This window comes from Callithrix jacchus, chromosome X (assembly GCF_049354715.1).
Source record: "Callithrix jacchus isolate 240 chromosome X, calJac240_pri, whole genome shotgun sequence".
Classification (NCBI taxonomy): domain Eukaryota; kingdom Metazoa; phylum Chordata; class Mammalia; order Primates; family Cebidae; genus Callithrix; species Callithrix jacchus.
The window spans coordinates 113,965,452-113,978,790 of NC_133524.1; the positions used below are offsets into that span (position 1 = coordinate 113,965,452).

Genomic DNA, 13,339 nt, shown 5'->3' on the forward strand with positions numbered 1-13,339 from the left:
TACTTGTGACTTGGATATGTCAAAGAGAAGCCATACAGTGTTTCCTTTAAGTGAAAAGGTCAAAGTCCTTGACCTAAAAAAGCATGCTCTCCCTCCACCAGGACACACGTTTACCTATGTAAGAAACCTGCATATCATGCATATGTATCTCAGAATTTAAAATAAAATAAATTAATTTTAAAAAATCATATGCTGAGGTTGCTAGGATCAACAGTAAGAAAGAAATCTTCTGTTGGTGATATTTTGGAGAAGGAAGAATAAGCTTGTGCTAGTTCTGCTGTCACACTCAATGTGCAAAATTTATGACCACAGTGCATAGCAAGTGCTTAGTTAAGATGGAAAATGTTTATATTTGTGAGTAGAAGACATGAGCAGAAACTTGTTCTGATTGATGGCAGTTGGATTCAGTACTATCCTCAGTTGCAAGCATCCTGGGAGTCTTGAAACATATTCCCCATGGATAAAGGGGTACTACTGTATATATTCCAACAAACAGGCACCCACATATTATATTTCTCTAATGGGATTATTATGGAAAATTCCTTCTATGGTATCTGTCAAATAACAGTGACTTTATACACATTCTCTTCCTACCACAACTTTCCAACATTTTCTTTTCCTTTTACAACATGCCTGTATTTCAAAATACCTCAGAATTGAAAAACACAAATATTACATTTTTAAAATAATTAAAATTCAAATATAAAAATATTTGAATAATATGAGGAATCTTCAAAAAGTTCATGCAAAATGTGTATTTTTTTTTAAAGTTATGCATGAATTTCAAATTTTTGCTCAAAAATAAACTCAAAGTAATGTGTTATGACATGCCTGCACAGGACCTAGTTTGAAGCACTAAAAAGGATAACACATTGGTTTGAAAAGAGCCCCTATCAAAGCAACATGAATTCTGCTAAAAATGAAGCAAGAACAAACATCAAATTTATGATAAAGTTTGGGTAGAATAATGGTGAAATCATCGATGCTTTATGAAAATGTATGGGACAAGGCCCCCAAAGAAATCAGTAGTTTACAAATGGATATCTCATTTTAGAAAGGGATGACATGATGTTAAAGATGAAGCCCACAGCAGCAGACCATCCAAATCAATTTGCAAGGAAAAAAATAATCTTGCTCATGTCCTAATTAAAGAGGACAACAAATAACAGCAGACCTGATAGCCAACATCATCGATACCTGAGTTGGTTCAGCTTAAACAATTCTAACTGAAAAATTCAAGTTGAGCAAACTCTCTACTTGATGGGTACCAAAACAATTGCACCCAGATCAGCTGTAGACAAGAACAGAGCTTTCAATGGAAAATTTTAAACAAGTAGGATCAAGATCCTGAAGTATTTCTTCAAAGAATAGTGACATGAAATGAAACATGATTCTGAAGACAAACACAATCAAAGCAATGGCTAGGAAAAGGTGGAAGTAACCTAGTCAAAGCAAAAGCAGACTGGTCATGAGCAAAAGTCAGAGCCACAGTTTTTTTGGGAATGACGAAGATGTTTTGCTTGAGGATTTTCAGAAGGGCCAAAGGACTATATCAGCTGTTTATTATGAGACTGTTTTGAGAAAGTTAGCCAAAACTTTGCCAGAATAATGACTAGGACAGCTTCCCCAGAATGTCCTTCTTCACTATGACAATGCTTCTGCTCATTTCTCAAACAAGGGCAGTTTTGATGGGAAATCATTAAGCACTGATTTGGCGCATTCTGACTTCTTTGCTTCCTAATCTTAAAAATCCTTTAAAGAACACCCATTTTTCTTCACTTAATAATGTGAAAAAATACTTTTGTGGTTAAATTCCCAGGACCCTCAGTTCTTTAGAGATGGGCTAAATGGTTGGTATCAACACTTAAAAACGGGTCTTGATTTGGGTGGAGGTTATGTTAAGAAACAGTTGTTTTTATTTGTATCTTTTATTTCCATTTTTTCCATGAACTTTTTAAAGTTCCGTCATACTAGCTCATATATACTGCTTATTGTCTGCCCAGCTTACTCACTCATGCTTGCTCTCTATTTTTTTCTCTCTGTCCACACACATACACACACACACACACACACACACTTTCATACATCCCCCCTGTTTTCACACTTATTTAATCTTCACAACAACCCTGCAATGTAGGTACTATTATTAACACCATTTCATGGGTGAGGAAGTTGAGGTATCGAATGACTATGAAACTTGCCCAAGACTATACCACTAGTAAGCATCAGAGCCAGGATACAAACAACTCTAAGTTACTATTCCAAATGTTTCACCCAAACTGTACAGTCAAGCTATGGGAAATAAGAAAGACTCTGTCACATCTGCATAGCAAGGCTATTTTTCTTTAAATCATAAATATAAAATCCATAATTATCAGAAGAAGCTTTGAATATCTCATAGTAACTCCCTGAAAAAGTTTTAACTGGATTTTTAGATAACATAAATATATACAATCACAGGACAATCCTATTTCTAAAAATGTGTTGTTGGTACGTCTATTCTTAAGCTATGGATACCTGTATTTATTCAAAGATAAGCCTTAAAACTAAAAATCCAAATAAATATCTCCATTGACTGTATTCCAGGTGTTCATTATTTGTACCAATTATATTTTCTAAATATATTTTCTATTTTTTTATTATCTCAGGATACATTGCCACTAACATCCTCTTTATTCCATTTCTTTGTCACTTAGTTATTCTCTACTTCATTCATACAGTAAATACTTATTTTATACGAAGTATTCAACAAATATTTATTGAGTGCCTGCTATGTTAGGTTATATAAAGATAGGAACGACATTATATAACTTATAAGTTAAACTGTTTCCATAAATATACCGGTTACGAAGTATTGCAGCAACCAATTCCCCTCTATGCAGATGATCCATCACCTCTAAAAGTTGGATAATGACCTGTTCAGGAGGAAAAGAAGCCAATATTTACTATGAAGATTAATACTAGAATTTTTAAATTGTTCTGTTTTTATAACATTTTATACATTTCATGGTTAATTTAAAGGCAAACTGTATCCCCCGTATTTAATGTCCATATTACATCTTAAGAAAATTAGGAAATTGAATCTTTCTTTAAAAAATGAAAGTAAAAATATCTACAAAATTTAATAGTGAATCATTAAATACTCTTGAATAAATTTCATGTGAAATCATTAACTAATGATTATCCATGGAAAAGCAACCAAGTGGAGTAGTCCCCCCCCTTATCCATGATTTGGCTTCCTGCAGTTCAAAAAATATTAAATGGAGCATTCTCAAAATAAACAATCGACATGTTTTTAAAGTGCACGCCATTCTGAGTAGCAGGATAAAATCTCACACTATCCTGCTGCACCTCACCTGGGATGTTAATAATCCTTTTGTCCATCGTATCCATGCTGTATATCCCACTCGCCTGCTAGCCACTTAGTAGCTGTCTCAGTTATCAAAACAACATAGTATGTATAGGGTTTGGTACTATCCACGGTTTCAGGCATCCACTGGGGGTCTTGGAACATACCACCTGCAGACAAGGGGGACTATTTATACAGGAAATTTGATTAAACTGAGAATCAGAAGACCTAAGGAGTCTGTGTGAAGTTGTGTTACACAAGAGATGTTAAAAGGGGATAGTTGAGGCAAACACATGCCACAGAGATACAGAGACAGCACTGATTTCCATGTTACCTGAGAGACTTGGGATCTGAGAAGTGTGTAAACAGGGAACACAATGTTAGAATTAGTTGCAAAAATATAAGGTAGAAAGGTATAATATGTTGAAATGCCAAAGACATAAAATAGGGGATAGAAATATTTTCTTGGCCTAGACTGAATTTTTGTTGTGGTGGTTACTTTTGTAGGAGAAGAGTAGATGAGTTTTGGTAAACCAAACTATATCTACAATATCTACATTTTAGTAATGCCAATGTATAGCACTGGAGAGGTAGAATATATTTTATGTATTTATTCTATTCATTTCAAATATATTAGGAAGTAAAATGGATATTTTACTTAAATGTCTCTTGTTAATAAAAATCAATTTATTACACTGGGAAGATAAAAATGCATAATATGCAATTTAGTTTGTTCATAAAGTTATATTGGCTGGGCGCAGTGGCTCATACCTATAATCCTAGCACTTTGGGAGGCAAGGCCGGCAGATTGCTTCAGTCCAGGAGTTTGAGACCAGCCAGGGCAACATGACAAAATCCCATTTCTATAAAAATATAAAAATTAGCTGGGCATGGTGGTACGCACCTGTAGCCTCAGCTACTCAGGGGGCTGAGGTGGAAAGATCTCTTCAGCCCAGGAGGCAGAATTTGCAGTGAGCTGAGATCACAGCACTGCACTCCAACCTGTGTGGTAGAGTGAGACCCTGTCTCAATAATAATAATAATAATAATAATAAAATAAAAGAAGAGGAAAAAAGTTATGTGAAGATCTAAAATAATTAAGCACTCGGGGGGAGGGATTCCTTATTGTCAGCAGCCCTCAGCCAGCCTCTGAATTTAAGGAAAAGAAATAGAAAAGGAAAAGGTACTCTATTTATTGGGTCTTCATAATCCTAAAAAGGAAATAAATCAAATGACAAGACATTATTTATGTTTATTTGTACAGATCTATTTCTGCTTATAATTCTGTCATTACAAGCAAAAAAAATGAGTAGGCTAAATGAAATTAATATTTTACAGCATCTCACATGAACTGACCTTTCATTTACCTTCTCTAAAACATGTTAAAGTGATGAGAGAATTTGAGATGTTAAAACTTTTTAATTATGTTTAGACTATACAATTATTTAGATGTTGAAAAGGGGAAAATCTGATTACTACTAGAAATCTGACGATGTAAAACTAAAAAACTCATACCCTGTTTCACTAACTGCATCTAGGATAAAACATACAGGTCCTGAAATTAGGTATGCAAATTTTCTCTTAATCTCTGCTATGGTTTGAATGTGGCCCCCAAAAAGCATGTGTTGGAAACTTGACCTCAATGTTGGGCGGTGGGGCCTACCAGGAGTTGTTTGGTCGTGGGGGTACCACCCTCATGAAAGATTAATGCCATTATCATGGGAGTGGGTCCTTATAAAAGGACAAGTTCAAGTTCAGCCTCCTCTTGTGTGTTCTCTCTCGCTCGCTCTGTCTCTCTCCCCATCCCCCATTTGCCCTTCCAACTTCTGCCATGGGATGTCACAGCAAGAAGTCCCTTGTCAGATGCCAGACTCTTTATCTTGAATATCCTAGCTTCCAGAACTGTGAGAAATAAATTTCTGTTCATTAAAAATTAATCTCAAGTACTTTGTTATAGCATCACAAAACAGAATAACACAGTCATCTTGTTTCAACCAATCCCCCTACTGTGCCTGGATTTCTGAGTCTGGGACATTCTCATTCTCCAGAAAATAAACTCTTTGGTCTCCTGAGGAGCAGGGAGTAAGTGATAGGACATGAAACTACAGCCACTTGTTATAAAGATTTTCAACAAATAACTCGTGTATCCAATCTCATGACACATTCCTGCCTTCCACAAACCAGGTGCCTCCAAGTCTTAAAATATTAATAGGGAGAATTAGTTGGTTTCTCTCAGAAGTTCATGTAGAGGAAGATGTAGAAGTTGAAACTTCCATTGCTCTAAGTAAAAGTTAGTTTCAACCTTATATCTATCAATGCTTCTACTCCTGCTCTCTTTGACTTATTGAGTTTTTCCATTACTTTACTCTCACTTTCATGGAGTTAGGAAGGGAGAAGAAGTAAACACATGTGATCAAATTTATGTGGGATTTAACTTTAACTAAAATTTTTAGCCAGAGAATTAATATATATATATATATATATATATATATTTAACATATATAAGGAGGTACGTGTGTGTGTGTGTGTGTGTGTATGACATAAACTTTAACTAAAAATTTTAGCCTGGGAATTAATATATATATTAAATACACACACGTGTGTGTGTGTATGACATATATAGAGATAAATATATATTTGAAAATTAGTGGCCGGGCGCGGTGGCTCAAGCCTGTAATCCCAGCACTTTGGGAGGCGGAGGCGGGTGGATCACGAGGTCAGCAGATCGGGACCATCCTGGTCAACATGGTGAAACCCCGTCTCTACTAAAAATACAAAAAATTAGCTGGGCACGGTGGTGCGTGCCTGTAATCCCAGCTACTCGGGAGGCTGAGGCAGGAGAATTGCCTGAACCCAGGAGGCGGAGGTTGCGGTGAGCCGAGATTGCGCCATTGCACTCCAGCCTGGGTAACAAGAGCGAAACTCCGTCTCAAAAAAAAAAAAAAAAAAAAAAAAAAAAGAAAATTAGTATGGCTCCAATGTGGGGATGGAAGAGAGCTAGACTAGAAATCTAGAGATCAGTTAAGAAAGTTCTTGTACAGTTAAGAACTGAGATAACAGCCCAGACAAGGTCTGTGGGGATAGCCAAATTGAACTAGGAGTGATTGACTAAAAGATCATCAATAGATATTACAGGGATAAGGAGATCACAAACAAAATCACAAAACCTGTTTAAGTAACTGGGATGAAGATATCAAGTGAGGTAGCACATAGATAAGTAAAAATATTGAAAAAAGGAGAATAGTTTGATGTATACATATTTATGTATCATAGGACACACCAAACAGTGTCTAATAGAAAATTGAAAAGATTACAACTAGATTTAGATTGGAACTAGAAGGGTCAATGTAGGAATATTTAGCCAATTAAGTGACAAGTGAAGTGATGAGATTGGGAAATATTACTCAAGTGGAGGCAGTCAGAACAAGATGGCTGAATAGAAGCCTTGAGTGATCATTATCCTGTAGGAACACAAAATTGAACAACTACTCACACAGAAAAAGAACTTTCATAGCAACCAAAAATTAGGCGAATTATCACAGTATCTGGTTTTAACATCATATTAAGGAAAGAGGCCTGAAGATGGTAGAATATACAGCCCTTAATCGCCTACACCACCCCTCCCCCATCCCCTGGCAGTGGCAACATTGTGCAGAGAAAGAATGTGTGCACTAGAGGAGAGAGATGGCAGTAATAATGGGGCTTTCCATGGGAACTCAGTGCTACCCTGTCAGAGTAGAGAGCAACAAGGGGCAAAACTCGGCCAACGACCATGGAGGGAGCATTTAGACCAGGCCTAGGAAGACATAAATTTTCGTAATGCAATGATTAGAACCTAAGTTCCATCAAGCCCAGCTACCATGGGCTAAGGTACTCTGGCATTCTAAATTAACTGAGAAGGTAGTCCAGGCCACTAGGACTTCAATTCCTAGGCGAGTCCTCGTGTTACACTGGGCTCGAAGCCAGTGGATATGGGGTGCACGTGAACCAGTGAGATACAAGATGCTGCGTCCAAGGGAGTGATTGTGTCAGCTCTCCCACAACCCAAGGCAGCAAATTTCACAGCCCACAGGAGAGACTCCTTCCTTCCACTTGAGGAAAGAAGGGAAAAAGATGATCTTTGTCTTGTAACTCAGATACTAGCTTACCTACAGTAGGATAGGGCAGCAGACACAGTTCTGAAGTCCCCATTCCAGGCCCGAGTTCCCAGATGACATTTCTAGTGACACCCTGAGCAAAAAGGAAACCTGCTGCCTTGAAGGGAAGGACCCAGTCCTAAGCAAGATTCATCATCTGCTGATTAAAGGGCCTGAAAAATCAGCAGTGATAGAGAGGCAGTGCTCACTGTGGGTTTTGGATGAGACTCAGAGCCATGCTGGCTTCATGTGTGACCCAGAACATTCCTAGATGTGGTAGCTATGGGAAGAGACCACAGTGGGGTAAAACACCAAGCAGGCTCCTATGGTCCCCAATTCTAGGCTTTGGCTCCTGCACGGCATTTCTGGACCTGCCCTGGCCAGAGGGGAGCCCACTGTCCTGAAGAGAAAGACTCAGGACTGGCAGCATTCACCACAAGCTGTCTGAGGAGCACTTGGGCCTTGGGTGAACATCAGTGGTATCTAGATAGTACTCACTGCAGCCTTGGGGTAAGGGTGGCCACAAGGAGAGGCTCCTCTGCTTAAGGAAAGGAGGGAGGAAAGTTGGAAGGACTTTGTCCTGCAACTTGAGTGCCAGCTCAGTAACAGTAGAATAGAGCATCAGGTAGATTCCTAAGGTTTCCGACTCTAGGCCTTGACTCCTGGGCAGGATCTCTGGACACACCCAGGGCCAGGGAGAACTCTCCATGCTGAAGGGAAGGACACAAGTCTGGCTGGATCCACCGAATGCCAAATGTAGAACACTTGGGCCTTGAATGAACATAAATGTTAGCCAGGAAGTAGTTACCATGAGCCTTAGGCAAGACCCAGGGCTGTGCTAGCATCAGGTTGGACCCAGTGCAGTCCAAGTGGTGGTTGCCACAGAGGTGCTGGTGTCACCTCTCCCTCAGCTCTAAACAGCTAAGATAAGAAAGAGAGAGAGAGAGAGAGAGAGAGAGAGAGAGAGAGAGAGACTGTATTTGTTTGGGACAAAGTAAGGGAAGAGAACAAGAGTCTCTGCCTGGTAATCTGGATCTTAGCATAAACCACCAAGGCAGTATCTCTAAGAGTTTGCAAGAGCCACAGCATTACTAGGTTTGGGATGCCCACTAATTAAAATGTGGCTACAGTGACCAAAGACTTAGATCACAACACCCATGCCCCTTTAAATACTTGGAAAGCCTTCCCAAGAAGGATGGGTGCAAACAAATCCACACTGCAAAGATTACAATAAAAACATAATTCTTCAATGCCCAGACATCAATGAACATCTACAAGCATTGAGACCACCCAGGAAACAGGACCTCATCAAATAAACTAAATAAGGCACCAGGGACCAGTCTTAGTAAGACAGGGATATTTCACATTTCAGATGAAGAATTCAAAATAGCTGTTTTGAGGAAGCTCTATGAAATTAAAGACAACACAGAGAAAGAATTCAGAATCCTATCAGATGAGAGCTGAAAAATACAACTGATATACTGAAGAATGAGTCAGAAACCATCAACAGTAGAACTGATGAAGCGTAAGAAAGAATTAGTGAGCTTGAAGACAGGTTATTTGAAAATACACAGCCAGAGGAGACAAAAGAAAAAAGAAGAAGAGTAAAATATACCTACAAGATCTAGGAAATAGTCTCAAAAGGGCAAATCTAGGAGTTATTGGCCTTAAAGAAGAAATAGATAGAGAAATCAGGGTAGAAGTTTATTCAAAGGGATAATAACAGGGAACTTTCAAAACCTAGAGAATGATACCAGTATTCAAGTATAAGAAAGTTACAGAACACCAAGTAGATTTAGCTCAAAGGAGACTACCTCAAGGCATTTAATAATCAAACTCCCAAACAAGCAAAGCCCTGTCTCTACACTGAGGGCTAGGCATGGTGGGTCACGACTGTAATTCCAGAACTTCAGGAGGCTGAGGTGAGTGGATCACTTCAGCCCAGGTGTTTGAAACCAGCTGGCCAACATGGTGGAAACCCATCTCTACTAAAAATACACAATAAATTAGCTGGGAGTGGTAGTGCATGCCTGTAATCCCACCTACTCAGGAAGCTGATATAAGAATCTCTTGAACCCGGAAGGCAGAAATTGTAGTGAGCTGTGATTGAGCCACTGCACTCCAGCCTGGGCAGCAGAGTGAGACTCTGCCCTCAAAACAAATAAAATAAAAATAAAAACTATACAGAGATATCATCTAATCTCAGTTAAAATGGCTTTTATCCAAAAGACAGGCAATAACTAATACTGGAGAAGATGTGGATGAAAGGAAACCCTTGTCCACTGTTCGTGGGATGTAAATTAGTACAACCACTATGGAGAATAGTTTGGCAATCCCTCAACAAACTAAAAATAGAGCTACTGTATGATCCAGCAATCCCACTGATAATTACAAGCCTCAAAGAAAGAAAATCTGTGTATCAAAGAGGTATATACAATCCCATGTTTATTGCAGCACTATTCAATAGCCAAGATTTGGAAGCAACCTAAGTGTACACCAACAGATTAATGGATAAAGAAAATGTGGTACATATACACAACAGAGTACCATTAAATTACAAAAAGATTGCAGTCTTGTCAATTGTAACAACATGAATGGAACTGGAGGACATTGTGTTAAGTGAAATAAGCCAGGCACAGAAAGACAAACTTCACATATTCTCACTCATTTGTGGGAGCTAGAAATTAAAACAACTGAACTCATAGAGACACATGGTAGAATGAGAGCTGCCAGAGGCTAGGAAGGGTAGTACATTAGGGAGGAGTGGAGATGGTTAATGGGTACAAAACTACAGTTAAAGAGAATAAATAAGATCTACCATCTGATAGCACAGCAGGAGCAACTATAGTTAATAACAACTTAATTGTACATTTCAAAATAACTTAGAGTATAATTAGATTGTTTGTAACTCAAAGGATAAATGTTTGAGGGGATGGATATCCCATTCTCCAATATGTGCTTATTTCCCATTACATGTCTGTATCTAAACAGCTCATGTATCCCATAAACATATACATCCACTATGTACCCACAAAAATTATAAATAAATAAAGAGCAAAAAATGAGTATATTTACCATGAGAAGGTAGAATCCCAAAGAAATGGAAGAAGACAAACTAGTAAGGAAAGCAGAGAGAATGGTAGGAGGAAAACTATGAGAATTGTGAGATAAAAGCTAAAAAGAAAGAGTAGTTCAAGAGCATTCAACAGATTGAAGACCAAGTAAGATACATCCATTTGATTTAACAATTGTAAAATGAGTGGTGACCTTCATCAAGAGAAGTTTCAATATCAGTGGAGTGAACCTTACTGCAGTGGCTTGAAAAATAAAACAGAAATAAATAAATAATTTCAAGATCTTGTGAGGAATTCAGATACAGCAGGGAATTACTCTGGTGCAAGATGGCCTTTCAAACAAGTGAGAGAAGGGGGAATGACTGAATAAGTGATTTCAGGACAATGGGGTAGCCATTTGGTTGCATTTATTTTTTTTTAAAAGCAGAGGTTACACACTATTTCACTTTTTGCCCTCCAGAAGGATCAAAATTTAGAGGTAACAAAATAAACCTGAAAGAGCACCAAAAGAAAACCTAAGCAAAATTATTTATAATCATACAGTGAAGAAGGCAAGCAGCACCTGAATATGAGCAACCATAAGACTGTTCAATCTGATCATGAAAAAAAATTACAACTCTTTACTTCAAATATGCCAAAGCCCCCAGGCAACTGATAAACTAGGAAAAATAATTCATAACACACATTGACAGGCAACCAAGGGCTACTTTTAATTTATACAAAATAAATGAAAACAATAAAATATAATTGTAAAGTAAGGAAATAATATAAGCAAGAACAACATATAAAACAAATATTTGGTTGGTGCAAAAGTTATTGCAGTTTTTGCCATTAAAACTGCAATTACTTTAAATGACCAAAAAAACACGATTACTTTCACAACAACCTTAATAGAAATTAAAAACAAATAAATAATATTTTAAATGAGGCACTGTTTTCAGCTATGAATTCACACACATGTGCATGCACACGTGCAACACATAAAGCTTACTTATAGCCTTTATTTGTGAGAAGGAATATGAGATGGAAGGGATGTTTACTTTTCACCCTGTACTTTTTTGCTCAATTTATCTCAAAATAAAAATATAAAAAGGATCTAGTAGAAAGAGTAAGGAGTGACCATGGGCTAGAAGGGAAACCAGGATGGTGTGGTAACCCAGAAGACAAAATAAGGTATTACATGAAGAAAAGAGTAATCAAGTGTGTCAGATGCTGCTTAGAGATTAAAAAGTGAGAAATGACAACTTAGTGTGGTAACATACAGGCAACTGGAGACCTTGTTAAGAGTGGGTTGTGTGGAGTGATGGAGATGAGCTGATTAGTGTGAGTTTAAGAATTAGAAGGAGAGAGTAAACAAGTACATACAACTCTCACACGGATCATTCCTTTAATAAAGAGTAAAGAAATGGGTGGCAGTTGGATGAGACATAAGGTAGAAGTAGTTAATATTTTGTTTTATTTTGGTTTCATAATGGGAGACACTAGAGCAGGTAAATCTGAATAGCATTACATTAGACAAAAATGTAAATGGAAGAAGTTCAAATACACACATGTACACACATACACATACACATACATACACACAGATGTAGAAAAAGGACAAACATAATAATGGGAATGATAAATACCACATTTTGGACAGTAGTTCCCCCAGGAGAGGAGAGTAGGAAAATGTAATTGAGGAAGGCTATTCCAGGAGCTTCACCTGTATCTTTTCTGTTGCAGATCTAAAACAAAAATGGCAAAATTTTGAGGTTTCACACTGCTACATGGTGGTTACATGGACAACTGTTATATTGTACTTTTCTGCATGTTTGAAATTTTCTATTAAATAAGAAAAAAAGTAGAAGATATTATTTCTGCACTAAAGTCGGGACTATGTAGGTGAGCAGACAGGATATGACATAGAAAGGCCAACGTATTTTTTTTAAAAAAAAGAGCTTTCAAAGAAAAAAAACAGAACAAAAATATAACCAGACAAGTAATTAAAAAGGCACACTTCCCCCGGCCATGACACCCTGATGAATAAAAGGGAAACTAATCATTACTCAAAGCACACACCTGACAATGACCTAATTGTAGTTTTGCCCTTAAAATATTTTATATGGCTCACCAGAAATAAAACTGACAAAACAGCTCATGACAGTTGAGATATCTTGCAGGAGTTCAAGCAATTTTATTCGTAAGTATTTACGTAATTCATAAATCTAACATTTCTCAAGCGCATACCTTAGATAATATTTCAAATAAAGATTCCAGTTTATGACTTAGCATTTAATTAAAACCCACTGTATCACTGTTTCCTATTCTCTCCAAAAGCCAATAGCTTTAAAATAATCAGATTTTGAGATATCCTTAGCCAATTTCACACTACATAAGGTAAGCCCCACTTATGAACTGAACTGATGACATATAAAAGAAGTTTTAGGAGTTTCTCTAACAGTCTGTCTTCAAATAAAATTTTGATAAGTACTGTGGTAAGAAAAGAAAGCTGACAGAAAGGATTAGCGAAAAATTCTAAACACGACAAAATCAAAAAACTGCGAAATCTAGAAAAACTGCACATAATTGCACTCCTCTAAATAAAGTTATGTATAGCAGCATCACAAAAAAATTCAAAATCATCTTGAAAATGCAAAATCTGAAGTTTAAGAAACAGAATTGTGTTCTTTAAGAAGTAGTTCATTAGACAAAAGTTGATCTTTTTAAATGCCCCTGACCGAGTGTTAGACCATAGGATCATTTAGCTTATACTCCCCTCCCATCTGTGGCACTAAAGA

General features: G+C 37.3%; 1 protein-coding gene across 15 annotated transcripts in view; it reads right to left on the reverse strand.

Moving 5' to 3' along the window:
• Positions 1-13,339, reverse strand: part of KLHL13 (kelch like family member 13) — a 191,155-nt gene that overhangs the window by 113,013 nt on the left and 64,803 nt on the right. For 6 of the 15 annotated variants that reach the window (XM_035289794.3, XM_035289786.3, XM_078362535.1 and 3 more), the window contains 2 exons: positions 3,357-3,519; positions 2,842-2,915 (listed from right to left, as the gene is read on the reverse strand). The exons of 4 other annotated variants lie outside the window; for them this stretch is intronic. In XM_035289794.3, the coding sequence (XP_035145685.1) occupies positions 2,842-2,891 (50 nt within the window). In that variant the 5' untranslated portion in view covers positions 2,892-2,915; positions 3,357-3,519. The remainder of the gene's footprint in view (positions 1-2,841; positions 2,916-3,356; positions 3,520-13,339) is intronic. 5 more of the 15 variants (XM_035289793.3, XM_035289788.3, XM_078362537.1 and 2 more) reach the window with 1 other exon arrangement.